This window comes from Epinephelus moara, chromosome 20, assembly GCF_006386435.1.
Source record: "Epinephelus moara isolate mb chromosome 20, YSFRI_EMoa_1.0, whole genome shotgun sequence".
Lineage (NCBI taxonomy): Eukaryota > Metazoa > Chordata > Actinopteri > Perciformes > Serranidae > Epinephelus > Epinephelus moara.
The window spans coordinates 32,123,240-32,151,234 of NC_065525.1; the positions used below are offsets into that span (position 1 = coordinate 32,123,240).

Consider the following 27,995-nt stretch of genomic DNA (forward strand, 5'->3'; position numbering starts at 1 on the left):
CTGAAAATGAGCTCACTCATTTGCACACACATGTATACATTAATGTGGTGTTGTATTTCCTGTTTATGAGCCACTGGCCTTTAGTTAGAGCGTTGTAAAACGGCACAATTGGCCGTTAAGAACCAAGGGAAATGTTTTCTGTAAGTTTCACACAAGCATTAAGAAAACGTCCCCTTAGGACTGCGACTCCCGAGCTCTCATCACTGCTGCCGCTGTGGAGTTAGTGATATGGTTTGTTATGAATATCCAACTGACAAGCTTGACTAATGGCTACAGCCCATGACAACATACTGTCTCTAACTGGCAAACAACTCTCTTCCCCTCTATCTGGAGAGGAGACTGACGTGGCAAAAAAAAAAATGTAATGAGGGCCCGGAGGTAACCAGTAATCTACCATACAGAGAGCGATGCCAGATGGGAAATGTTAAACTATGTTACCGGAGGTTTAAAGCGATCATACTTCTAGGAAAGTCATCTAGCACGAGTCATAACCACCAGAACAAATAGGTGTAAATGTGAAACACATATTTAACAACTTTTTGACATGCCTACAGATATATTCACATCATGTTTTCTTTTAAAGCGAGCTGAAGTAGCTATGATGCTAAGAGGGTATGAGTCCATTAGTCCATCAGTCTTTATAGAATACTATTACAAAATTAAATTACAAGGAAGCACGATTGGAAGTCTGTTCGTATTCCACATGGTAACAGTAAAGGCCATAAGATAAGCTATAATTAAATAAATACTTGGGCTCACTGGTGCATTCAAAACAGCATACCTTAGGGAGAAATTTTAAGCTCCAGAACGTACTCATGAGTCATGTTCACTATAGCCTACACCAGGGGCCAGCGACCTTTACTATCAAAAGAGCCATTTCTGACCAAAAATAATTATAAAAAAAAAAATGTGTGGAGCTTCAAAACATATTAAAGCCTTATAATGAAGGTAACAGCCTATTAAGTCTAAATTAGCCCATAGCAATAGCCTAAATAAGCATTCATTACACTATTTATGATTATTTGGTACTTTAACTTTGCAGAGCTGGCAGTGAAAGCAAACAAATCTGTCCATGCACAGCTAAATTCTCTATCTTAAACTGAGACTTTTACTTTTTTGGATCTGGCATCCAGAGCTGATCAGCTAGCAGGACTCAAAACTAGCCACCACTATCAAGGTTCGGCAGGCAGTAGATGTATTTCATACATTTTAGTTGTTGAAATGTATATAGGCTTCACATTTTTACAGTTGGAGAATGCAAGAATGTCTTAAGACTTACAACATGGTTAAATTAAAATTAAAATGTTAAAAAAATAACATTTTTTTATTTCCATATAATTTTTTGTCAAAGCTATAGGGAACCACAGGAGAAGGGCTAAAGAGCTGCATGTGGCTCCAGAGCCACAGGTTGACTACCCCTGGCCTACACCAAGGATGACTGGCTGGAGGGAGGTCACGTGAGAGGAGATGCGAAAACACAGACATATCCATATTTTACTTTTCTGATCATGTCAGGAAATAAATTAGAATGAGACAGAGCGGACTAAAACCAACTACTAATGTAAAGGTCACAAAATGGCAGAGGTGAGGACTCGAGTCAGACTTGAGTTACAAATTCTATGACTTTAGACTTGACAAAATGAAAAAAAACTTGCAAGATTAAAAAGTATATTGTCTAAAAAGTGTGACACAAATCAAGTCATTTCCTGAATCAACTAATGTTGCTTTTCATTCCCAGCTTGCTGACACTTCATTTTCACATCCACTTTGTTCAAACCAATCCGGCAGCATCCAATTAAATTGCAGGAGAGAACCATGAAGAACTGATGTTAGGTTACTGAGCACCAGCTGGGAAAAATGATACCAAAAATCATTTATAGAAACTATTTTTTCAGATGGATCCTTAGACATGTCGAAGGAATTGAAATATCTTGGACATGTCTTCTCAGATGATCTTATGGATGACAGTGACATCCATCGTCAATGCTGTAAAATATATGCACAGGCCAATACGTTGTTGAGGAAATTTTCTATATGTTCTGCAGATGTTAAATGTGTTCTGTTCAGGGCTTATGTCACCCCGCTGTATACAGCTCATCTCTGGTCCTCTTACAAAGTGAAAAGTATGCAGAGGCTTAGAGTGGCATATAATGATGCCATGAGGCTGTTGCTCCATGTTCCTAGGTGGCACAGTGCCAGCCAGTTATTTGTGTCCTCTAATGTACCAACGTGTCAGGCACTGTTACTAAAGTTAATGTTTAATTTTATGTGTTGACTGGATTTGTCAGAAAATAGCATTATTATGGCCTTAACCTGCCCTATGATGGGCTATCGGTTCACATCCAGGCTTTGAAAGCATTGGCATGATAGCTTGCACCTCTTTTTGAACAAACAGTGATCAATTACTTATATGAAAGTATACATTTTTATATTATTTTCATTTTTAAAATGATGTATTTTAAATGTATGTAATGGTTGTGTGTATGTGTGTGTGGACCATTTGAGTCCGTAATAAAGATTATTATTATTATTATGCAGTGGTCAGCAAAAAATAAAAAATAAAAAAAATTTACAATATGCGAAATATGCGGGAGACACAACTTTCAACCTTGCTCTACAGATAAAAGATTTTTAAATTAAAAGCATTCATGATTTTTGTAAATTTAATATAGTATTACTTGTTAAAATGGCATTACATTCATTAAAGAGCACATTATGACTTCTCCAAGACCTTTCACTCACAGTTTAGGACTCGATACCTGACTTGGGACTTGTCTGTCTTGAATTGGGACTTCACTTTGGACTTGAATGCAAAGATTTGAAACTTACTGCCTACAAATCAAACAATCCAAGTACAAATATTGTTATGATACCACATGAAAAAATGTGTCAAAGTCAGCAGAGAGTACAGCAGGAAACAAGTTCAAACTGCTGTAGCTTGAGCAAAATGGGAGAAAAGTGCGATTAAGTTCAATAAAATCAACATTAAGTGACAGAGACACATGAGTTACTAAAGAAATCAAATTTAAATATCACTTTTGTGATGTTATGCGTGTGTAAAAATGATTTTAAATACATTAATGGCAACATAAATCGAGATATTATCTACTATGAACTCATACAGGCACAATAAAGGATTATACAGAATGAGGGATTATAAAGTCATCACAATACATGTTAATGTTTCACCACAGACTAATGTGTGTCTCTAACACACAAACTGAATTGTTTAGTGTCTTTATTTTGTCACCATAATATCCTGCAGGGTGGATAACGCAGCCCAAATAATGAAGAGTAGAACATTAAGGCTGTAGGTTACTAATGGTGGATAAAACTTAATTTTTAAAGTGGTCTTCTTGTCATAATAGAGCCCACACCTTTATAAGACAGAAATATAATGGCTGATAAGGACTCTCACATTTAATTGTCGAATCTTTTACAGAAGGGAACTGAATTTATTAAGAGGCCTCTTTAAAAATCTTGAATGCTGCAGCCAATTTGAAGCTGCAGGGGAGAATTTTTCTTTCTTTTTTTACGATCAGATCAGACCCCGTGTTTCTGCTTCAGATTTTATTATCAAGAAGCCGTGAGGTCAGATAAATGTGATTTGATTTCTGCGGAGGCTGCTGGATCTGGAATGTTTTGCTGATTTAAAATAACATTATGTTTAGCTGCTGTAAAGGTGCATGATGTCAGTGGTTTATAGCCTGTGTTACACCCGACTCCACAGCTAACTCTTTCTGAATAACTTCCCATTTTTCTGTTACTACCAGCCGCACTGACTCCACTGCTGTGTTTCAAAGTTGCAAACAAACCATTTGCACTACCGACTAATGTTTACCCTCTTTAAACCGGAGTCCATCACACTGTGCTGACTTATTGAACCCCTCTGGCCTTACTCTCTGGTGCCTCCCTGTTTGTTTACATGGTGAAATGTCTCCTATGTTTTTTATTTCAAACCCCTGCTACACCCGAGATACTCGAACTGCAGAAGCAACTGAAAATCTCATCTGAAGTTTAAGCTTAAGTTATAGAACTGTACATCATTTAAGCCCTCTCCCCTGCTGTATGAACAGGCACTTAAATGTACGCCCTTCGTCTGCCCCTGAACACAAAGGCAGATCTTTATCCCTCTGAGACACACCAAAGAATACTTGTCTATTGTATTCTGGAGATTCACATAAATATTGCCTTCTGATAAGTACTTGCTTACCGAGCACCACTTCAGCTGAAGTGCACAAAACTTTATGGACTTGTTTTAACCTTCTGAAATCTTCTCGTCTTTATTTAACAGCTCTGCATCCCGTCAGGACCCGAAAGGATGCAAAATAAAAATAAAAAAAATAAAACAGTCATGAAAAGTCTTTTGGCAAGAGAGCTCTCTCTCCTACGAGTACTTGGAAAACATTTAGTAATTTAGCCAGACAACTTTTTTTCATTTTGTATTATCATGTGTTTACAGTGCAGAGAGAACTTTCAAAGGCGGCTGAAAGGACACGCAGTCAACTAAATCTCTTAGAAAAGGTTAAGACTCCCCGAAAACACGAACACAAAGACTTTGCTGCTAATCTGAGGGCAACAGTTTGGACTGCCTCTCGTTATTTTAGTGGAATTCTGGGCCACGCTGTGCCTGGCAGGAGACGGAAATACATTCATTTCTCTTAGCTGTTTGCTCATGCACATTTCGTTCAGGCATTAGCAGATCTCAGGAGCCTTCCCCAGCCGCAGTGATACAATAATGTGTGCCTAGTACCAACTTATAGCTATTTTCCCCACAACTTGGGACTTTTTAAATGCGTGCAATTGTGAAAGACAGTGAGGCTGGAGGACTGAAAGATGGCACCTGAAGAGTGAGAGGATCAGAAATGTGAACGCTTGTTGCAGGAGACCTGAGCTGCATCATCCATTTCCCTGCCATCATCCAATCCATTATATCTCCTGAACAGACCGTGGGCTCATCCAAATTGAAAGTGACATTGTGATGAGCTCCTCCATCGAGGGTATGATGTATGTGTGCATGTGTGTGTGAGATGGATTGAAGGGCACTTAGGAGGGCCTGCTGCTGCTGCTCTTGTAGCTGCATCTCACACATACACACACGCTCACCTGCTGTTGGGCAGAATTAAAGTCTGCTCATAGGCATATAAAAACAGTAATAGGAGCACAGGGGAGAGGAAAGAGAATAAGGTGGAGTTTTTTTTTATTTTTTCACAAGGTCACATCTGCCAGAGGGAACAGCCAGCCGTCAGTCTGAACAGACAGGGCAGCAGAGCCACCAGGTGCTCTGTATGTGTGTGTGTGTGTGTGTGTGTGTGTGTTATCACCATGACCCTTGAGTTTAGTATTGGTTACTTGTCTATTGGTTATTTAGGATATTTAGGCTTATTACACTACTGCACTCTAAATTTAATCACCAACTAAATCCCCTAAATGTGCGTGTGTGTGTGTGTGTGTGTGTGTAGGTATTTCCTCACTGACTGCTGCTGCTCAGGCTGCAGACAGATAAACAATCAATTATGTACAGCCTGTCACCAGGGATCTCTCTCTCTCTTTCGAGCTGGCCGTTTCTCCTCCTGCTTGGCTCCCTCCACCTTCTGCCAAAACAACACCAGCCTCACCGAGGTCTGACCTGGCTGGGCTGCTTTCCTGAAAACACTGGAGCCTCGACTGCAACTTCACAATTACTGGACTGAAAGTACGACAAACTTATGATACGTGTGTTGGGGAAAAACTTGTCTGCAAGGGCGACAAAGAGGAAAAAATACACAAAACCACAAAAAGACTGACACATGGCCGTGCATGTAATTATTTTCACACTATTCAATCGACACTTGCCAAACGTCAACCTCTGCAGCTGAAAACTGAAGCCAACGTTTAGTGCAAAAAACTGCAATTATTTAAATGGCCACTTGAGGCTGTCTCCAAGAGCGAGTCAGTCTTCACAACTTTACAGCAGACATAAACGTGTTTACAGCCTGGTACTATAATCGGTTTTGGTCTTGAAAGCTAATTTCCCCCGTCATGAAGACTGTATGGGGGGTGAATTGTTACATAAAGCCCAGTTCAAACCAAAGATTTGCAACGAGTCAGGTTGAAACAGGCAACTACTTGCAATGCGCCGTTCTGCAACATTCTAAAAACCTGACGGTTCACACCAATGCAACCGGATGAGATGGTGTATCATCTCTATGCAACAACTCTCTTTACATCCACTCTATTTGCAGCTTTTCAGGCTTAATTTATGGTTGAATATAATTTGTAGCTTCTTAAAATATGAGTGAGGATAGTGATAGTGAGATACTGGCTACAGTTGCATTTGTAGTAGTAATGAAACGGCAAAAACATAAACAAAAGAGCATCAGAAGGAGTGTATTCATAATAAATATACCACAATAATATTAAAAACCAGCACCAATTTATCAGTCAGTGAGAATAGGTGTGTGTGGGGGTATGAGCACATACAGTGAGCAGCAGCAGCTACCCACTGTCCAACATTGGCACACCGTGAGGACGGAAAAGAGGGCTCTGTGGGGACGAAGCACCTGCTGCAGCAAACCAACACGGATCTGCAGTCATTTCAACTTAACCAGCAGACTTCACTTCAGGTGACACCATTAACTGGCTTGAGTCGAGCTCAGACGACCAGTTCACACTGTTGCAACTTTTTTCTGCAACGTTCTAAAACGGTTTTGTCTTGTCGCAAATCATTGGTCTGAACTGGGCTTAACTCACTCATTTAAAATACCGCTAAGGCTTAAAAGTTATGCTTCATGAAGGGCGTAGCCGCTTTGAGTGACAAGTGGGTACCATCCGTTGACAAATACCTACCATGGCGACAGCGTTGGTTAGGTAGAGCTGTAGCTGTTGCTATTTCAGTGCGTTTTCAGTTCATGAATGTTATTTGTAACATTTTGGTCGCACAAAAAAGTCTTGTTAAGTGCTTGGTTGTATTAAAAAACAACCTCTAAGGAATTGAATATTCAGTTTTTCCAGTAAGTACATCCATATTGGCCTGAGCCTAATTTTTACTAGCGAAAATTAGCATTAGCATCATCACAGTTAACCATTGCTGTAATTGCATCATGCTAAGCAAGCTAGTAGTTTGTTAGTGTCACCGTCTCATCCAAAATTGGTCACCTCTCGCTCCAAAAATCCAAGATGGCCGAATGCTAAACTCAAGGTCTCAAAATGGGGGTCCACAAACCAATGGTGACGTCACTATGGCTACGCCCATTATTTTATACCGTGTATGGTTCCAACAAAGGCGCGTAAGAAGAACACTACAAGCTGGCAAAAATAGATAAACACAGTATTTCTTTCTCTAAATGGCTTTGCAAATGTTTTATGCATAAGAAAATTATTTTGGCACATTAATTAGACCTCAAGAATACATACAATGTGTTTTATTGAGAGCCACTAAAAGTCAGCATGACTTTTGCTTGTTTACAAGAAAACTCCCTTTAAAATGCCAAATACTTAGCACCACCGCATCCCAATAAGCAGCAATTAAAGTCTTGTGAGTCCATCTGCCCATGCGATGCTGTTATTCGAGCAGAATACTTAGATGTCATGAAAAAAAGAGGCAAAAACTCTGTTTATCCGAATCCTCCCCCTCATGCCATACCCTTTGAGTCGTCAGGCTGAAAGTCTTCTTTTCTGATCTCTGTTGTTGTCAAACCCCCTGCTCCACCTTTGGCCCCTGTCCATCCTTTCATCCCCTTCCTGGCCCAGCCCTCCCTCCGTCTCTTCTGCCTCAGGGGCCCAGGTCTGGTTATCACAGGATTAGAACAAGGACACACACCCTGCATACACACCTCGGGCACAAGCGCACGCATGCACATGTGCACCTAGCACATACGCACACCTCAGGACAGCCTCCTTTAATAACATTCAAAGGGAGAGCACAACCAATCCGCTACCTTTCATGGATTAGCTAATCTCACAGAGCGAGGAGCACCTCGGGCACTTTGGGGAAAAGACGAAGTGTAGAGGGGAAGAAAGAGGAGGAATCTTGACCTTCAAGATCAAGGATAAAGTGCTAGTCAAAGAAAGGGGCAAAGAAAGTTGGGGGATGTTTCTTTTGCTAAAGGCTCCACTGGATGTGGAGCCCAGGCCACGTCAGGACATTCACTTGCACATATTTCATTTAAACAAGTACATAAAGTCCACGTGTTCAAGTCTACCACCAGCTGGGATCTGAACCTGTGACCTCCTCCGCTGCAGGTGGTCTTCATGTAAAATACAGACTTCTGTCTGAGCTCGCTGACCCCCTGACAAGCTGAGGAGAAATATAACCAGGGCTCCATGCTGTTTCGTCCAGGCTTAAATCTGTGGATCAGTCCTTTAATCCACTACTCTGCACATAAACACTGAGCCATGAAATGAACTACAGTCAACTTAATCCTCTTTACAAGGCAGACTGGTTCTCATGCGACACTGTAATGCATGTGGAAATATGGCTATCAATACCGGGACATTGTTTCTGCTGAGTTTGCGACTCGTTAATTGGTGAAAGCCACTGAGGATGATAAAGACGCTCGTATATCATGCGAATGTACAGTGTCAATAGGTACTGAAGGGGGCGGTTTAATGTTTCCTTCCACAGCTGTAATATTTCTTCTGTGGGCAACTTAGAGGAACCAGCACTCCCTCTGGACTCTTTTCAAACAGAAGCAGATGTTCAATCGCTATTAATAAGCAGCAGATTTCTGCATCTTCCCTTTTTTTATTGTCAATTACTGCCACCAGGACAAGAGTGGTGACACTAAACCTGCATATGAACACATATAAGAACAAGCACCCTGGTGTGTTTTCCAGCGTTTATTAATTTTTTTCATTTAAGAGCCCTGAATGTTATTGTTGACATGTAATTTGGCTGTAATTCATCTTTCTAATATTGGCGAAAAGGTGAGATGTGCCCACAGTAGTGATTGTGGCGAGTATCAAGCTCGCTCTGATGGCGAATGTGTGGGAGATGATAGTCCAATAACTCTGTAGGGAGGCTGCGACGGTAATTTGACCGAAGCAGGGAAAAAGTCATTACGTCAAGCCTCTGCATAAGCCTCGGTTTAATCACACAAATTGACTTTTATAAAGAGACGCATAGCTGTGTATTCCGCTGCAGTGACTTGAAGACGTTTTAATAGGAAACTACATAAAATACAGTGACACAGTTTAATCCACTGGGTTTGAGGGTATTAATCTTCATTGTGAATCTGAGGAATGAGCACACAGTGGAAGAAAGACAAATGAGTAAAACAATAAAACTCGCACGCAGTTCAGAAGATTACAGAAAACGCAGTGAGTGAAATCACATAAGGTACAGTCTAAAGATAATATGGAAAAGGACTGAGTAAGCAAGGAGGTTTCTTTCTCTAAATAAATCACAAGAGCACAAGAAAGAGATGAATGTGCATTTGTTACTCCCTTAAATATCTATTCCTCAATCTCAGTTCTAACTTGTTTATGCTTTTCAGAAGCCTGCTCATAAAAAAGACACAAAGTCACAAATCCTCAACTATGCTCTATTATTTCCTGATTTCCATTGACAGGGGAAGAGAGAAACTCTACAGGGGTCCCAGATGGAGCAGGAAATGGGAGTCTTCGCCGGGTGTTCGTTGTGCTGCTGAGTCTTACGGCTTTAATTCAAACTCCAATGGCACGGCAGGGAGGGAGGCTGTGGGCCTAAATCCTCCGGCGCACAGCGCAGGCGGCAGCCAGCCCCTTCACTCTGCTGCTGCTGAATTAGTTTGCATTGGTGCAAATTGCTTTTTTAATTACTGACACTGAGGAAATGCAGCGCGGTGCCTCCTCTTCGGAGATGATGCACACAGGGAGCTACTTAGCATCGTGTTTCACAAGCTGCAAACAACTGGTAAGGAATGAGGCGGATCTGCTACTCATCACTGCAGAATGACATTGCATTATTCTCGATGAAGGACAGAGACACTACATTATGGAGGGATTACTGACTCAGATTTTTATGTATTTTACTCTACGTGTGGTCCTGTATTTGGCATTATAACAAAGCCATAACTTTAAATAGACACTGTGAGACAGGTGACTTAAAACAGTCCTTACAAAGTCCTTATGGTTTTCTCTCTGCCTCCATACTTTCCTATTGAATAAGGTGACAATGCCAAAAACTTTAACAATGAAAAACTAAAAAATCCTGCACACAGCTGAGCACTCCTCAGACCTTCATCAGGTGAAAAATTATAGTCTGTCTTAATGTATTTAAGCCAGTGAGGGTTTGAGAAGTACAAGTGAGAAAATCATTAAAACACCATATATATTTTTTATCTGATTAGGCGAATAAAATAATCATCAGAGCGCAGGATTTCTCTGTTGTATGGTTCTAAAGCACCTGCTGAAGAATTTCTGGCGTGCGAGAACTTTGTAGACTTTGATTCCTTCAAGTTAAAATTACTTTGTGCTGGAATCCCCACCTGAACAACCGCAGAGAATCATATGATTTTTGGCTGAGTTCATCATATATATTATTGGAGGAGTTAATAAGTATTAATCCATCCATCATCTCTCCACTATCACTGTCTACTCAAGGCATAAAATAATTTAAAAAAAACAATATACATTATCATCTGCTAAGTGAAGTAGCTTGGCCCCATTTGGGACTATCTCATTGACTTTATGGCTAAAACCACAGATGCTGTTGCCTCATTTATCCACAACAGCTGTTTCACTGTTGTGACTGTCTATCTGACTTTTAATACCAAAACAATAGCATGTGGCGTGTTCAGCCATTTGAACCTTTCCCTGTTGGGCCTCTTTAGGGAAGTGGGATGTGTTTTCCTGTTTAGAAATAGCTTTGTTTCTTATATCAAAGTTACTAATTTACTTCACAATAAAACGCTCTTATTGTAGTGTTTCAATCGCAGCAGATATATGCTGCTTTTACACTTGTTGAAACAACAACTGTCCACTGTCAGAGGTAGAGCAGGTTGTCCACTAATCGGAAGAGCAGCGGTTCGATCCCAGGCTCCTCCAGTCTGCTTGTCAAAGTATCCTTGAGCAAGACACTGAACCCCAAACTGCTCCCGATGACTGTTCCATCGGTGTGTGAGTGTGTTAAAAAAAAAACTGAGTAGGCACCTTGTATGGGAGCTTTGGCCACCAGTGTGTGAATATGTGTGTGAATGGGTGAATGTGACTTGAGTGTAAAAACTACTAGACTAGAGAGGCGCTTTAGAAGTGCAGATCCATTTACCATTTACCAAATGCAAACATGGTAGAGGTTTAACGGTGAGGGTGTAACGGTGTGACACAAATGTCAAGCTGTGTGATTCATTCCTGTTTGGTGTGAGTTTGGTACAGCAGAACAAAACCCAAATACATAAGGATATGTTCTGGGGTTTTTTTTTCTTAATTTAGAACAGACAGTAGTCCAAGTGTCAAAGACAGACACAATTCTCCAATAGGAAACATTTCAAACACTTCTCTATTACACTAAATAAACAATTTCCCAAACGGCTACAGGTCACAATAAGCTACAAAATTGAAAAGCATCTCTTATGCCATCAGAGTGAAAATATAAAATAAATAAACCAATAAAAAATAAAACTTGCATAAGAAGGTATATTTCGATTATTTCCACCATGGCTATAGTTAAACAATCAAAGCACCCAGACATTTTTAATCCTGGTTATCAGCACATCTGTTCCATATCCTACAACAGAAGAACAACGCTGACACACACCGTCCTTATCTGTTGCCCAGCTGTCTCTCTGTTGCTGTTATAGCCTACCGCTTGTCATAGTGTGACTGACTCACATGACAATCTACTTGTTGCGTTAACCTCAGCGTAAGGTGCTAACAGCGTAAAGCTAAAGGTTTCTGGGTGTAACTTGCACTTGACCACACTTGACCCCTGTACTGTGACAGTTTGGTATGAATACATAGCAGCCCTTAAACATGGCTAGCTTTTTCCAACACCTCAGTAAATAAAGCACTGTATCCACTGAGCAGTACGGTACGTTTCCACTGTGAAAAGTTGTGGATGGTACCAATGGAACTGTTCCGTACCGCGCCCATTTTTGGTCCCCCCTCTGTTGGGGTACCTAGCACACAGATCTGGTACTAAAAGGTGGAGCTGTGAACACTGCAGTCTGTTGATTGGTCAATAGAGGATGGTCACTCTGCTCAGGGCTGAGTTGTGGCTGGTTTTGAGGCTCATGTAACCACTGTTCATACTGTGGAGAGTTTTATATATATTAGTAAATTATAACTATAAAATCAGTTGCTCTTCCTGAGGTTTCTACCGTTTTTTCCCCCTGTTAAAGGGTTTTTTTTGGGGGGGGGAGTTTTTCCTTATCCGCTGTGAGGGTCCAAAGGACAGAGGGATGTCGTATGCTGTAAAGCCCTGTGAGGCAAATAGTGATTTGTGATACTGGGCTTTATAAATAAAATTGACTGAAAAATTGAAATTGAAAATGTAAGGATGTTTTCTTGCAGCAGCTGTAGTCTGAGACAAAATAACTTCATTTACTGGGCTGACTGTCGGCAACTTTTAAGGTGAAACGTTACTTTTACATGTACACTTTTAGCAATGAGTGGATCAATCAGATTATGTTAAGTGCACTCTGTTTAGTTCTGAAAATGTTGACGTGCAATCTCGCTCTGTTTCTTTTAGTTCCAAAGGTACCATATTGAAAGTGTGGGCACCTGAATCTGATGTTTTTTTTTTTTAGATCAATCAGGGTGATGTAACACAGGTATTTTCTCTCCTACCTATAAAAATGTGCCTTATATGACCTGATGGCAACCTATAGTGGAAGACACTATTATGAACAAGCAGGGCTACTACCACAATCACCCACAACACAGACAGAGAACAAAGACTGTGAATCATCCACGCAATCTTTTCAGATTGATTTGGTTTGCTTTTGAAATTGACTTTGGCTTCAACTTTGATCAGGAACAAATGGGTCTGCCGCCTCCACTCACAGTCTGTCTGTTTCTCAGGTTCTCAGTGACTTTCCCTCTCCTTATCACACGCACACAGTACTTTCACACGCCAGAAGAAGACTGTACCCTCACACACACACACAAATAAGGCAGAAAGTCCACCACAGATATTTTTACATTTCCAAAGAGGCCTGAAGTTAATCTTTTTCTTTTTCAAAGTAAAGTTTTCAAAGCACAGAAGTCTTCACACCAAGTATCAGCATCGCTTTTAAAGATTTCAGCTACAAATATGTCACATAGCAAACAACTGGCTTATCTCACAATATAATAGAGTTTAGAGATTCATATTAATGCTTTTTTTATAGAATAAATTTGTGAAATTGTGGAGTTTAAGATGCTCTTTGTAATCTACACAAAGCAAACGCAACCCCAAATTGATTCGACACTTTCCCTCAGTGTTCAATCTTTTCTCCACTGCTAGCTTATGCTGAATCATAAAGCAGTGAAGCTGGTATTGATTTGCGTGTGTTTTATTTCAATGTGGTGCTAGTAATCAGAGCAAAACCAATAGGAGCAAATCAAACTGAGATGTTCATCCCTATGCATATCAAATGAACAGACCGTGCATAATTGCAGGGTGACAGATTCACACACTAGTGTGTCTAACCGGGCACCGTCTGGAATACGACGAGCAGGAAAAAAGGGAGAGGAGGTGTAGCACGTTGCTAAGGTTAACAGTGTGTTTTACAGGTGTTGTATTATAACTATGTCTCTCTGTCGTAGCATGTTTTTCTATCACACAGCTTCCTTGTTCTGTCTCACGCTGCACTCTGACACTGATAACTCACTGTGTTTATATCTGAATGTCTCACTGCCTGTTCCTCTCTCTGTCTCTGTAAGTCTGTGCGTCTCTTGGTTGCAGCATTTATCATAATGAAATCAAACATCATCCTCCAGTGTATGACTAAAGATGCTAATAAAATCATTTCTAACTGGCAATAACCCACTGTAGATGTATAAAATGCTTTAAAAGCTCCTGTAGTAGAAACCTACAATTAAATCTCTTTATACCTGCCTGTCTCTCCTCGTCTCCACGCCCATTAAGACAAAACATCCTCCTTATTTGTACCTACTTCATGTCTGCTAGCAACTCCCTACACAAAATGGTTGCTCTGGAGGCTGAAGCTCACAAAGCCAGAATAAAAAACAGAGTGCCTTCTCCACGTGATTCCAGCCTGTCAAAAGGTCAGCGGAGGAACTCACCTGTGCAGGAATAGTCATCGATCCTGATGTAGCCTGTATGGCAGATGCACATGAAGGAGCCGGGGGTGTTAACGCACATGGTGTTCTCCCTGCAGTAGTGCTTTCCTTCAGCGCACTCATCAATATCTGAGGAGATGGGAGAGAGAAGGAGAGAGGGAGGAGAACAAAGCTGGGTTAGATGTGGCTTCCTTTCAACGTTTCTATCAAGTGCATCAGAGTCTGCAAATGTAATTCGTTTCCAGGTGATGCTTTTGAATTCTTCACCTCAAAAGGTAAGTATAGGGTTAATGATGTCATAGATATCAACAGACCTTTATATAAAAAATACAATATTTGCTGGCAGATTGTAGACACTCTCTTGTGGTGCAGATCAAACAATGCTGTCTGCATTGATACGTCAAACCTCAAGAGCAAGACATCGATTCTGATTTGCGTTGATTGAGTGACGTTCAACAGCTTCATCACCCTCCCCTACAGAAACACATTGTAAATGACCTCATTATTAATTTAACATAATGAGGCATTACTGTTTCTGACGTACGTTAACATTTTCAACAATGGTGGAACGTATGTTTTCCAAACTATCAAGCAAAATCTGTGAAAAGTGCATCTCATGATAGACTGTATAATGCTTCCTAGTTGTGTGGAGAGAGGAATGGGAAACCAGAATTGCTGTGGAAGAAAAGTCTGGCCTGTCTTTAGGTGTAGGCCTGAATACATCTGGGAGACAGCCACCATTAAATTAATAATTTTTACTTCATCCGACAGCACAGAAATGTTTGAAAAGGCTGCGACAGCGAGTGTATGTAAAGGAAAAAAAGCCTTAATTTGTTTACAATATTCTGATGTGCAGGCACAAACATTAAGCTTACTTATCTTATTTGCTGATGCACGTTTGTTGGTGTTCCACCAGTTCGCCTTCTGATTATACAAATAAATTAGCTGGCCGAGCTTGTTGTCTTGTCTGGTTCTACAAAGTTGGTGTTGATGTTTAGGAGCTTCCTGAATTCATCAAAGATGTTGGAGCGGGCCATAATTGACTTTGGCTTTCATTAATTTCTAATTAGAGATAAGAAGACATTAACATGTAGTCACTGGTGGTTTGTATAAAGAGAAAAAAAAAAAAAAGATCCGGCTTTGTGTGAGTGATTTTCACAGCAAGTCTTCTATCAGCAGGGCAACATCATTTGTCTGTGCCTTCCAACACCGTCATATATCCCTGTTGATAAATTTGTTCTATGATCTTATGATATGATGAAAATGCCACAATTACGTCTGGTAAGATTTAAGCACAAAAATGACTGTAGGTTATTTGGTTTAGGGAAAGATCATTGTGGGATAAACGAGGTAAGGGGAGCTTTGTCGTCAGGTTACAGTAATAAGCACGTAGTTAAATGTTCTGTATGCAACATTTATTTATCATTCTGTGTCCTAGTACCAGACTCCCTTAAAAAACATTGAGTTTTGTGAGTTGCTGAGTGGTTTGGCTTTAGGGGTTGGGTCACAGAATTCAGTAACACCGGTCGCCACATTGCTGCCACTTTGCACCACACTCATAAAGCAGTTACTGCTGATACTGGGACAGCAGCGTAACAGAAGCATAGCGCCAGTGGTGTAGTGGTACTTGATTAAGTGGGTGCACTACTAAATAGATGGGTAGGTTATACAGAGAGGGAAGGCTTTTGGCTAATAGATGAGAAACAGCCAAAAGAGACAGGTGAGTAAACGCCTTATACCTGTGTATACTCTCCACTACACCACTGCATAGCGCCCACCCTCTGATCTCTCCTGGTCAACACTGTTAGCTCTGTCAGCACTGTTGCTGTTGTTTAGTGCTGTTTGTGAAGTTAGTACCGTTAGCTGCTAGCTGCCGCCTCAGCCACCTCCGTGTAAAGAACTGCTCTGCTCTAAATTTTTCATAGAGCCCGAAACCTGGAGCAACATCATTACTTGTGCTGCTTTCAGACGCCCTTCACAGGTATTTAAACTTTTGAACTTTGCGCAAATTAGTGTGATTTCTTTAAAAAACAACATGGAAAATAAGGCAGTCAGCAACCTGGTAAAAAAATGCCCCACAAATGGCAAAAAAATAACAGATTTAGTAAATTATTTTTGAAAAATAGGGGAAAAAAAGAAAATTATATTTATATTTATTATTATTGCATATTTAAAATTAAAATACAGAATTATTATTATTTTTAAACACTTTTCCAGGTGATTTCCTTTTAATTTCCTCTCTTTACTAATGTCCTGCAAATTTTTGGGGTCATTACTTCTTTTGTTGCCTTCTTCTCATGTTTTTTTGGGGTTTTTTTTAAAGATATTTTTTGAGGCATTTTTGCCTTTAATTGATAGGAAAGCTGAGCATATAGGGGGATAGAGAGAGGGAATGATATGCAGCAAGGGGCCACAGGCTGGAGTCGAGCCCGAGCCGCTCAGCAACAGCCTTGTACATGGGGCACCTGCTCTATCCATTAAGCCACTGATGCTCCCTTCTCATGTTTTTGAAAGAAATCAAACCAATTTGCTCAGGTTTCAAAGAGTTAAGGTTAGAAAATGATGGTGGTCATGTCTTCTAAAAAAAAGGGGGGTAAGGTTACTGTAGGTTGGAAACAAGAAACAAACAACGGTCTCCTCAACATTGCCACTTAACTTCCTCCTTCGCTATCGTCATAATTACTGCGACCACTAGGGGGCTTTTTCAGCCTAAAAACATGTTAATTTGGGGCACTTGCTGAGACAACCAATGCCGTCGTTATTCTTGGGAGGACTTGGTTTTCAATAAAAAGCACAGCACTGTTATGATGACATCCCTATCATTATATTGTGGCCTAGTTCAGGTGTTTCATCCTGGGAACCACTTTTTTGCAGGTTGTCCTGGTTGGTTCTCGCTACAGAAGTTTCCTAAAAGCTTCTATGCAGCCAGTGGGAAAAGGCTATTTGTCTTCATCAGAGGCAGACAGAGGTCGAAAAGCAGAGGGTCCATGAGAGGCGGGCAGTGAAGCACTTAAGGTTGCACCACTCGATTTTCAGTCTATTCAAAGTAAAGCACTCCAACACAGCGGCTCCGCTGCTTTTCTCCAGATCACTTCTGGTCATTCAGTTCATCTGTGTGCTTGAGCATACTTTAAATGTTATATGCTTTAAGTAGATACTGTAGAGCAAGAATTATGCCACTGGAGAAGTTAATCTAATGGGCTCTGCACACAAACAGGTGTTTTTAATCATTCTAGCTGATTAAACCTCTGCTTGGTCTGGCAGAGGCATGCTGGGACTTACATGAGGTCACCAAATTTAATGTATAAAAACAATGATAAAGGTGTATGAGGTCCATCAGGGGAGTGAAGGAGATCAATCAGCACAGTCTGTACATGTCCACACACTCCTGATTAAGAGGTGTAATCAGGAAAAATAAGTGAGAACACCTGTGTGTGTACACCATGGTGTGAGCCCTTTAACTGTGCTCTTAAATATGAGTCCTGTGTACTGAAGTGCCCATATACAGTGTGTCACATTAACCCCCTACACACCCATGTTAAAACCACACAAGTGTTTTAAATTTAAAATAAAGACAGTCCATCTGATGCTCTTTTTGTTTTTCACCATTTCATCACTACTACAAATGCAGCTGTAGCCAGTATCTCACTATCACTATGCTCATTCATATTTTAAGATGCTACAAATTATATTCAACCACAAAATAAGCCTAAAAAGCTGGAAATCAGAACAGAAGTACAGAGAGTTGTTGCATAGAGACGATACACCATCTCATCGAGTTGCATTGGTGTGATCTGGCAGGTTTTCAGAACGTTGCAGAACGGCGCATTGCAAGTAGTTGCAAGTCTGGACTCGTCTCATCATGAATCTTTGGTCTGAACTGGGCTTAAAGTGGTAATAACGCAAATCAAAGCAACATGGTTTCACTCGGTGCAGCAAAAACTGCCAATGGAAAAGCTCTTGCCTAACATGAAACAATAGAAGGAGGAAGGAAATGAGTGACTGGTGAAGAAAGTTAAGTACAGCAAGCTAAACACTGGAGCTGAAACACAAATGAGTGCATCAGGTGGCCAGAAATGTGATTTCAAGATTTCAATGGGGCACTCATGTAGCCTGATAATTAGACTGAATTTCTGTTTTGTTTCACTTCATTCATTCAGCCTGACACTGTGTCCTTGTCAACTGATTTCCTGTTTTACCCTGACCCAATCAGTAGAGTGACATATCTGTCCTGCCAGTGTCACTGCCTGTTGCCACAGAAGCTGCACTAGTGGTCGCAAGGAGCAGTTAATATTTGAGGTAGATGGGTAGGTTGCTGAGGAGGAAGTGGGTATACTCTCCTATATATTACAATGGCTTTTTGGCTGATAGGTGTATACTCTCCACTATACCACTGCAACAACCTATATAGCTGCTTTATCGTGAATGTAGATGGTCCCCATTCTTAATCTTTAGGCTTTGATCAGTCAATCATTTCTCTAAACATGGGAAACAGCCATCAATGAGCACAACGACCAGTGCTATTTGAATCGCAGAACAAATCTGTAGGCGGTGATTCAGACGTCTGGGACAGGCTATAGCTAATGTTGCTCTGTCTCCACTAGATATATAAGTGGGCAACTGGTTGCTAACATGTTAGCATGACAGCTTGATAAATCACTGCTGTATCGGGACTGTGTCTCTGTGAGATTGTTTTGAAGGCGTTCGGCACCCTATTAATTAAAACTCAGTTAGTGTAGCTTTAAGAATATCATTTATTAGATTGTCTTTTGTATTTCCTTCTCACTCTCATGATTCCATATTTGGATCCATATTAGCTGTTGCCTTAGCAACAGCTATTCCTGGGTTCTAAACTGCATGCCAAACCATCAGACAGAAGATGCACAACACTGCCAGGGTAAACAAAATAATCTTGATAATGTGATGCAACCAAATGCAATTGGATGCAAATACAAGTTGATCTGAACAAACCCGGCTGTGTGATATGCTCCGGGGCCTTGTTCCTGTTGATAGCACAGGTCAAACGTAGGCACTTTTTGAGAGACAAGCTCCATGGTCCTTGACATTACCAATTTATTATTCATTCACTGTATTCAGGGTCTGTAGGAGCACAAGAGGACATTCACCTCTGAATATGTTCTGTGGCAGGTGCTTTTGCGAAGTGCACTTGAAATTGAATTTCAATAGATTTGCATTGGCATTCACTCGGCTCGCATGTCCTTGGGTGGAGCACCGCCCACCAACCCACAAACTAAGAGCACAGCATCTGCCTACAACTGTGGCATTCACATTTCCTTGGTCTTCCTCCTTTCACGGTTCCATCAATACTTGCTGCCTCCAGCTATTCAAAAGCTTTACGGATAAATGAGGCAGACAGACAATCGCCGACCACCTATGAAAGTACACATGTCCTTCACCAAATGAAGGCAGGCTAATTAAACCCTGCAACTGGCTTTGACAGAGAGAAACAGAGAGGTAGAGAGGTTAGGGAGAAAATGGAAAGTAGAGGGAAGGGCAGAAAGCAGGGCAGGTAAGGAGCAGAACTGAATTAGAGACAAAGACAGAGTCACAACAAGCTGTTCTGTAGAGCTAGACAGAAAAAGGAGATGGGACAGCTGGGGAGAGGGCGAATGACTGAGATAGTGATGTGAGAGAGAGATACAGAGGGAGGACAGAAGGAGGTGGAGAGAAAAGGGCAGGCAAAGTAGTGGATTAAACAGAGAGAGATTGTAGAATGAGAAAAGGCCAGTGTGAAGTAAAAGTGGTGAAAAGTGTGGAGTGTGTGCGTACGAGGGTGAACATTTGAGATAGCAGGAGAAAGAGATTTAGATGGCAGAGGAACAGAAGAGGAGAGAAAGCAGTGAAAGGTATTAACTGTCACTGAAGAGACAGACAGCAACAGAACAAATTCTGTCCGTCCGCAATCGCAATGGTAACCTTGAGCGGAGGTCTTAGGTGACAGCGTTTCCAGCTTCGCGATTGGCCGTCCATGCTGCAGCTTTGATTTAGAGCCTATTAACTGTAAGACACCATCCATCCCGCCCCCGGTGACAGCAGTTACGTTTGCTAAAACAATATGTTAGGAGGTGAGATGATGAGGGGCGCCGCACGAACGCGTGGGGGGAGAGTGACCATCTCCATCTCCATTAACGCACTCCATTTTCTTGATTGGCCTGTCACATGGACACACGTGACGCACCAAGCAAAGAAGGCTGGCTAAGAGTCAGCAGCGGCTTTTATCGCTGAATGGAGTGCTTGGGGTCAATCTGTTGCCACGCCACGATAGATGGCTAGAAAATGGCTGTCGTTTTTATTTTTTCTCCATCACCTTTGTGCATTCCTGCATAACTACTGAATCAATCATAGTCATACCTGAGGAGGGTGGGTAATTTTGTATTATCAGGACAAAAAACGTCCTTGTTATGCATAAAGAGGGAGCTTTTCTCTAGTTCCTGCTGTCAGAAAAAAATAACAGCAAGCTACTACTTCAGTATTTAGAGAGCTGTGTGAAATCAGAACTCACTGGTTTAGCTCCAGATGTAAGAAGACCTTCATTCAAAATCACACTGGCATTTTTTAATAATCCAACTACTAAAAACCCAGCACTACAGCATAATTTTGCTTAACAGGATGACTCCTGCACAGTTCACTCCATTTATCCAGAAAGGGATTGTAGCTTTTCACAAAGCAATGTGATATTGTTGTTCATGTAATACTTCTGTTCTCATACACCTCTTGATAGAAACAGCACCCATTCTAATTATCCTGCATGCACTGCAAACTGACGGTGCTTTTTTAACACTACTCCTCATCTTCCAAAAGCTAGTGTGGAGTAACTCTTCAATAAACTCCGTGTCCCTCAAGCCGAGACCATCACAGGCCAGTCTAGTGGGAGCTATGAGTATGGCCTTGTCAATTTACCTCGTCTACACACGGCTACAGCAAACCCTATTATGTCTTTTTAAAGAGTGACCTGATTCAAGGCTATAACGCAGTGTTTCGCTGCCCATTCTAGATTTAAGTCTCATCTGTGCTGCAGATCTAACCACACACAGCATCACTGATGGGTTGGTATGGTCAGAAGTGTGCTCTCTAACCACACCTAACAGTGACGTCACAGCGAACTGACTAACTCCGCAGTAAACTTCTGCATCACAAAGTACTGGAGTTCAGCTAAGAAGAAAAGATGTTCTGCTGCAGTTAAGTGGATCTATAAATACAGTCTAAAAACAGACAAGCATAAGGATAATAAAGGATAATAAAGGATAAGGAGGAAACATAATATGTTGCCAGACTGAAAATTACATTATGGGAGCTGTAGCTTTTAATTACCAACAAATTAATCATTGTTTAACTCTGTCAAAATCCCCAAGTATTCAAACTGTAATAGCAAGCGCTGTACTCAGTTATGTTGGAATATAAACAGTAAACTTCACAAACATTATTCACTTTTTCAGAAAGACAATTAAAGGTTAAGACTGGTATTTTTCAACATGGACCTTATTTTCCTATGTTTTTGTGTTTCAAGGGTGCTTTCACACCTGCCCTGTTTGGTTCGGTTCAATTGAACTCAAGTTTGTTTGCCCCCTAAGTGTGATTTGTTTGGGCAGGTGTGAACACAGCAATCACACTCAGGTGTGCACCAAAACAAGACGTGGTCTCAATCCGGTTACAAACAAACTCTGGTGTGGTTCGTTTGTGGTGAGAACGTGTTCTGACCTGGATCTGAACCAACTGCGGTCACATGACACATTGTTTGGGTTAAACATGAGCATGTTACAGTCCTGGAGGATTATTAATGTGCACCTCCTCCTGTACTGCCTTAATATGCACATTCAGCACATCCAATGCATCAAAACATTGTTTTCTAGTTGGAGCCGCGCCTCGTTTTCAAACTGTATGGTTTGACTAAAATGAACAATGACAGCAATATAGTCCACGATGAGCAGCGCTAAAATCAACCTGTGTAGTTGTCCCTCCATTGTGACATTAGAAAGTGTCACATTTATCTTACAAGTGTACTCTTCTTCAACGTTTTGTTTACTTCCTGGATTTTTCCCGCATGGAAATTCTGACCAATCAAGAGCAGCTTTCTTGTGCAAGGCATTTGATCTGGTCCACTTGTAAATGCTGCCGTGAGAACATGAACCAACTCTAGGCAATTATGCAACTTTCTAATTAGATGAGTCCCTGATTCAGACCAAAGCAAGACAACCCTAGGTCTGAAAGCACTCTCAGTGACTAATGGTAACAACAAATATTGAAATTGGTCCAGTTTTAATGAGAGTGCTGCAGACAGCTACAGGGAAACAGGTTGCAGGGTAACTACTCGGGGATGTTTGCACCATTAATTTACATCAAACTAAAGTGCTTGTTTTGCCACTGACAGCCTCGGATTTTCACTTTAAGTGTCTAAAGACTTGAGGCAAGGATTCCTACAGAGGTCGAACTCTTTGGCAAAGAGTAAAATCCTTTTTTAAACCAGAAACATGCCTAAAATGAATAACAGAATTAAAAAGCCAATACAATTACTGGTTATTGTATTCTTCTATTTCGTTTTTCTCTAATTGTTTGATTTGCTGTACCTCAGTGCAATCTATAAGGCAATTAGTTGCCAACTTTGCTTCTCTGCTTCAGTGATGGTATTTTACCTTTATCTTATTTTTATTGTTCTTTGTAGTTTCTTAAATTGCCTCATTTAGTTTGCTTGAATCCTGCATTGTTTTAAATCCAGAATCCACAATGTAAAGCACTTTGTAACTTTGTTTTTTTAATAAAATTTTATTTATTATAATAAAATTGTTCTCACCAATCCCACCAGACTCCATTTGAATATGCACTAATTTTATTCCCATAAAAACACTGCATTCAAAGTCGACAGAAACAAAATAAAACTCACCAAAACCGTCTTGATTTGTCTTTTCACTGTTCCAGCTATTACCAACTTTGGTGGAAAAAATACTCTTGTTAATTCTTGTTAAGGTGTGAAAATATAACGGCTCTATACACACTAAAAGTCCTGTTTATTTACTGTAAATGGGGTCTGGTGAATTTGGAGTTGGCGATCTCAGGGCTGTTTCAGGATTAAACATAAAGGATCTTACTCCTTAACAAAAAGGTCTATCTCTGTAGGGATGCTTTCCACAAGTTGCCAGACACTTAGAATAACAATCTGAGCCTGTCAGTGGCAAAAAAAAAAGCACTTTTAATGGATGTAAATTGATGGTACAAACATGCCATGAGTAGTTACTCGCTCATAACTCATCCTATTAGTCATTTAAGCACACAAAAATGGAAAAACCAGGAAAATACCAAACTTATCCTTTAAACAAATCCTAATTTAGAGATTGCATTGCGTCACAGGAGCCAGTGGGACAACAGTTAGCCTGGAAGTGTTGCTTTCTTGAAGTATGACAACCCAGCACATAAATCAATTCATCCATATGTTTACATTAAAATGTATGCCATACATGCCAAGTGCTGTTATATCATCGGAGGTCATAACTTTTCATTGACATTTTTAATATTCCCACTATTGCTCATGCAAGTCATCCCGTAACTATGTAGATAGGAAACACCAGCTTATCCCTCTCCGTTTGCATAACATGTAATTTCTAATAGGGTGCGTCCTCACTATCTGTGTTCCATACTGCAGTATACCAAGGTCTGGGAGTAGGGAGATAACACTGGCATTGCCTCTGGATGTCCCACAAAGACACCCGAGTCAGTGCCATTCCACCAGCGGTCCCTCTCCTTCTCTTTATCTCTCTTTTATTCTGCCTTTTCCTCATCTATCCATCCCTAACCAGCTCACTTACTCGAGCAGATGGGCTTTCAATAAACGGCACAGGGACGAGGGTTGCCAAAACATTGTCTGATATTCTTCAGTAGCCAGTTCCCTCGTGGCCAGATAAATGGCAGTCACAGGAAAGAGCAAAGAGACAAAGAGCTGTCCCTGCTGGCCAAACAGTGTCCCACTCAGCAAATAATCTCCACTGTTGGCCTTGGTTCCTCATGGGTGGAGAAAGGTGTCAGAGGATGTTACAGGATTGTTACAGGATGCCTGTATTGGTTTTAGGGGAGTGTCACTGGATCAAATATTGAATTATAGTTGGCTGACAGGTGAATTTTTATATGTTGAATTTAAATGTTTTTTATAAAATTAAACAATATTTGTGGAAATTGGTGCTTGGTGTTGCTTTAAGCCCTTTTTGTGTCTCAAGAATTGTATTTTAAAGGTGGAAATTTATACATATTTTATACATAATATACACATAGCTTTATTAGTACTTTAAAGGAATAGTTTAACATTTTGGGATTCACTTATTTGCTGTCTTGTTGGGAGTTGGATGAGAAGACCGATGCCATTGTTATGTCTATATAAATATGAAGCTACAGCTAGGAAATTGTTAGCTTAACTTAGCATAAAGACTGGAAGCAGGGGGTAAAAGCTAGCCTGGCTCTGTCAATGGTAAAAAGTATCGCTTGACCAGGCACAGTGACTTCCTGGAGGACAAATTAAATGTAAGGCCTAAACACACTGAACTTGATAATCGACGTGCTTCTTTTGACATGTGTCAATTGTTGCTCCTACGGTGCACTGCAGGCATCAGATTTGAAATGCCAACACCACAGAACCAGCAGTAAAAGGTCACTACTTTGGCAAAATGTTTCTATTTTATAATAATAATAATGAGCTTTATTTATATGGCATCTTTCGCAGACACAGTTATAAAGTGCTGTACAATAAAACTACACACATTTAAAACAATAAAACAAATACTGTCATAAAATGTCATCTAGTAAAAGATAAAATAAGGAAGGCCAAAGTTAAAATCAAGATAAAAAATATTATTACAGCTAACCCTAATTCATTTTCTATACATTCTCATTTAAGGAGCCTATAATGTTGCATAAAACAGGGGGGCAACATGCTGCTGCTTTCGTCATTTGGTTGGTAGTAGAACACTGGTAAAGCCACTGGGGACCAGACATTCATTTTTTTTTTTTCCCAGGGGGGTGAAAGTCACACAAAACACACCTTATCCTAAAACTATACCATGTTACTAATTGCTGTTGTAAGGCTTATGTAGCAAGTTAAATTTTATGACCACTTAAAGTCTGTAAACATTAATAAAAGATGATGCAGGGTGGATCTGTTATGCTAACGCAACTATATATTTTTAATATTTAGTTTCTGTAATGTGACAACACAACGGTTGGGATCTATAGCTGTTAGTAGTGGTAGCTGTTTCTGTTTAGCCTTGCAGACTTACATTTGTATTGTTCATACGTTTTTAAGCTAACAGAAGCCCTTTTTAGATAGGAATTGTGCAAATTTGCAGGAAAGCCCAATCAGTCTTTTTTCAGCATTGGCAGTATAAAAACAAAATCGGAGAATGCGGCAAAATGCCGCCTACCTACTTTTGTTTATACAGAATGCGCCTTTTTCAGGGCAATGGGGGGCGTGAGCAAGTAACAAAACGTGTAGCTCAGTGTGTGTCGAAACAGTGACGTGAGTCCTTCGGCGATTCTCTCATAAGACAGCCCGTTCTTCACCCTTCCTGTCATCTGACGGTTAATGGCCTCTTCCGTTTGCGAGTGCAAGGAGAACGCACAATTCCTTGTCTCCCCAGTTGCTCATCTTTACAGTGTCTGTCAGGTTTGCGTTTCCCTCTTGCTACTAGCTGCTCACTAATTCCTGCTATCAGCTGTTTCCTGTTTATCCACCGCCAGTGGGTCACACGTGTATGTCATCAACAGCTCCTCCCACAAGCCTTCAACAGCCCCTCCCGTTGCGGAAGGCCGCCTCGGTCTGTTTAAACTAAAAGGGTTCCGCCAATATGACTACCCTACGAGACGGAAAATTGGGCACCTCAGATCAACTCGCCAATCCGGCTCTGTGTGTCTAAACGTTCACAGCTTGCCGGCAAAACGGCCCAACATTCGCGGAAAATCTGGCAGTGTAAAAGGGGCTAGAGTTAACATCTGCTGTGAGCTGTTGCCATAGTAACAGTAAACGGTCAGCGGGCCTTTATTGTCCTCTGGAGGAAAAATGACCTCTTTATTCCTTTTAGTTTAATTTTCCCAAACAGTTCTGGTCGCTGAGTCCTCATTTGACGCTCCACAATCAAAGTCAGAGCAGAGATACAAAGCAGCTTGACGTGCTTCTTCAATGCTTTTGGTGTGTTTTTGGCCATTTAAAACAACAGGTGTGGTTCAAAATGCGTGCATTGGACGGTCGCAGTGCATTTGGGCCTTTAGAGGTCAGGTTAGCTGTTTCCCCCTGTTTTCAGTCTTTATGCTAAGTTAACTGGCTGGAGGCAGTAGCTTCATATTAACGGACAGATATAAGAGTGCACTGAACTCTAATCAAGAATGCACAAGCTTCTTTTCCAAAACACTGAACTGTTCCTTTAAAATGTAACTGTATTTATTTGAAACAGTGATATTGCACACGTAATTTATTTCTTCCAGAAATCTCTTTTCTCTTTTTCTTTTTCTTTTCTGAAATCTCAGGTTTTAATTAGGGTTGCAACATATCAGTGAATCCACTGATTGGGTTTTAAATTAGTTGATTATTCATTTAGTTAGCAGGGCTAAAATGATATCTTGAAATTTCTTGTTTTGTTAACAGTGCAGGAGAAGATTCGCCTTTCATGCTATTTGCTGAGGGCGGGGGTATTTAGGGCTATTAGCACAGTGTGATGCCTCAAGTTGTATTGCAGGGTGTGTCCGGGAATGGCAGTTCAACAAGCGAAATTAGTCTAAAACCTCTCCTCATTCTTTCATTTAGAAGAAAATTGCTGTAATTGACAAAGGAGTGGGGTGTTTTTTAATCAGCTTGCTCCTTTATTGAGGAAATCCTTCGGGACAATGATCATTTTCATACGTGCTTTAATGGAAATAATGAGAAAAAAAATCAGACAAAATGAGTTTCTTTGAAATGTAGCGTAGTGTCTTTTCCGAGCCATTATCTAAACGTGAACTACAGAGTTTTTTAACAGCAAATTATTTTTGATATCTTTTCTACTTACCAAATTGGACAATCACTTCTAAATAAACAGCCTGTAAAAAGACCCCAAACAAATATGCAAAACATCACTGCCAATTTGAACAGGAGCAGGAGCCAATTAAGATGAGTGAGTGGAAAGAATCCCATTAGGAAGCAACAAGAGCGAAAATCTGCATACTGAGAGCGCAGTCATTGTCTAAATACCAGACACTCACACTGTGATCAATCACTGTAAACACTTAGAAGCCTGCTACCTGGCTTAGAACAATGAACATCAAATAAGGAAAAGGTGGAGGAGGAGGATTGTGTAGTGTGTGTGTGTGTGCTTCTGTGTGTGTTTGAGTGTACGTGTATTACATGTATTATTCATGTTGTGGTGACATAAATCTGGTCACACAGTCACATTGTGGGAACTCACCTTCCTTTTGGGGACCAAACCCAAGTCCCCCTAACATACATCATACAACTGTAGCATAAAGACTTGGGTAAAGGTTAGAGCAAGGTTAGGTTTAGCTTTAAGTGTATTTTCCCATGTTTTTGTCTCTAAGTGACTAATGGGAACTGCAAGGGTCTGATTTTTAAGACAAGCTCCTGAACCAGCACTGCGATTTGCAATACTGCCCCGACCACCAGTGGCATATATGACTGATTAGTTCTGCAACCTGACCCACCAGCACAAGATCTGCGACCTAACCCAAAACCACAAATCCTATAATAAACACACTTTGTACAGCTAATTTGGCCAGTGATCATTTTGGGACTTTCTTTACAGGTGAAACTAAGAAGTGATATTTTA

At 40.6% G+C, this 27,995-nt stretch overlaps 1 protein-coding gene across 1 annotated transcript in view; it reads right to left on the reverse strand.

Annotated features, from left to right (window-relative positions):
* Nucleotides 1-27,995, reverse strand: part of nell2a (neural EGFL like 2a) — a 126,088-nt gene that overhangs the window by 44,832 nt on the left and 53,261 nt on the right. The window contains exon 13 of the mRNA XM_050074007.1: nucleotides 14,188-14,313. Coding sequence (XP_049929964.1) covers nucleotides 14,188-14,313 — 126 coding nt within the window. The remainder of the gene's footprint in view (nucleotides 1-14,187; nucleotides 14,314-27,995) is intronic.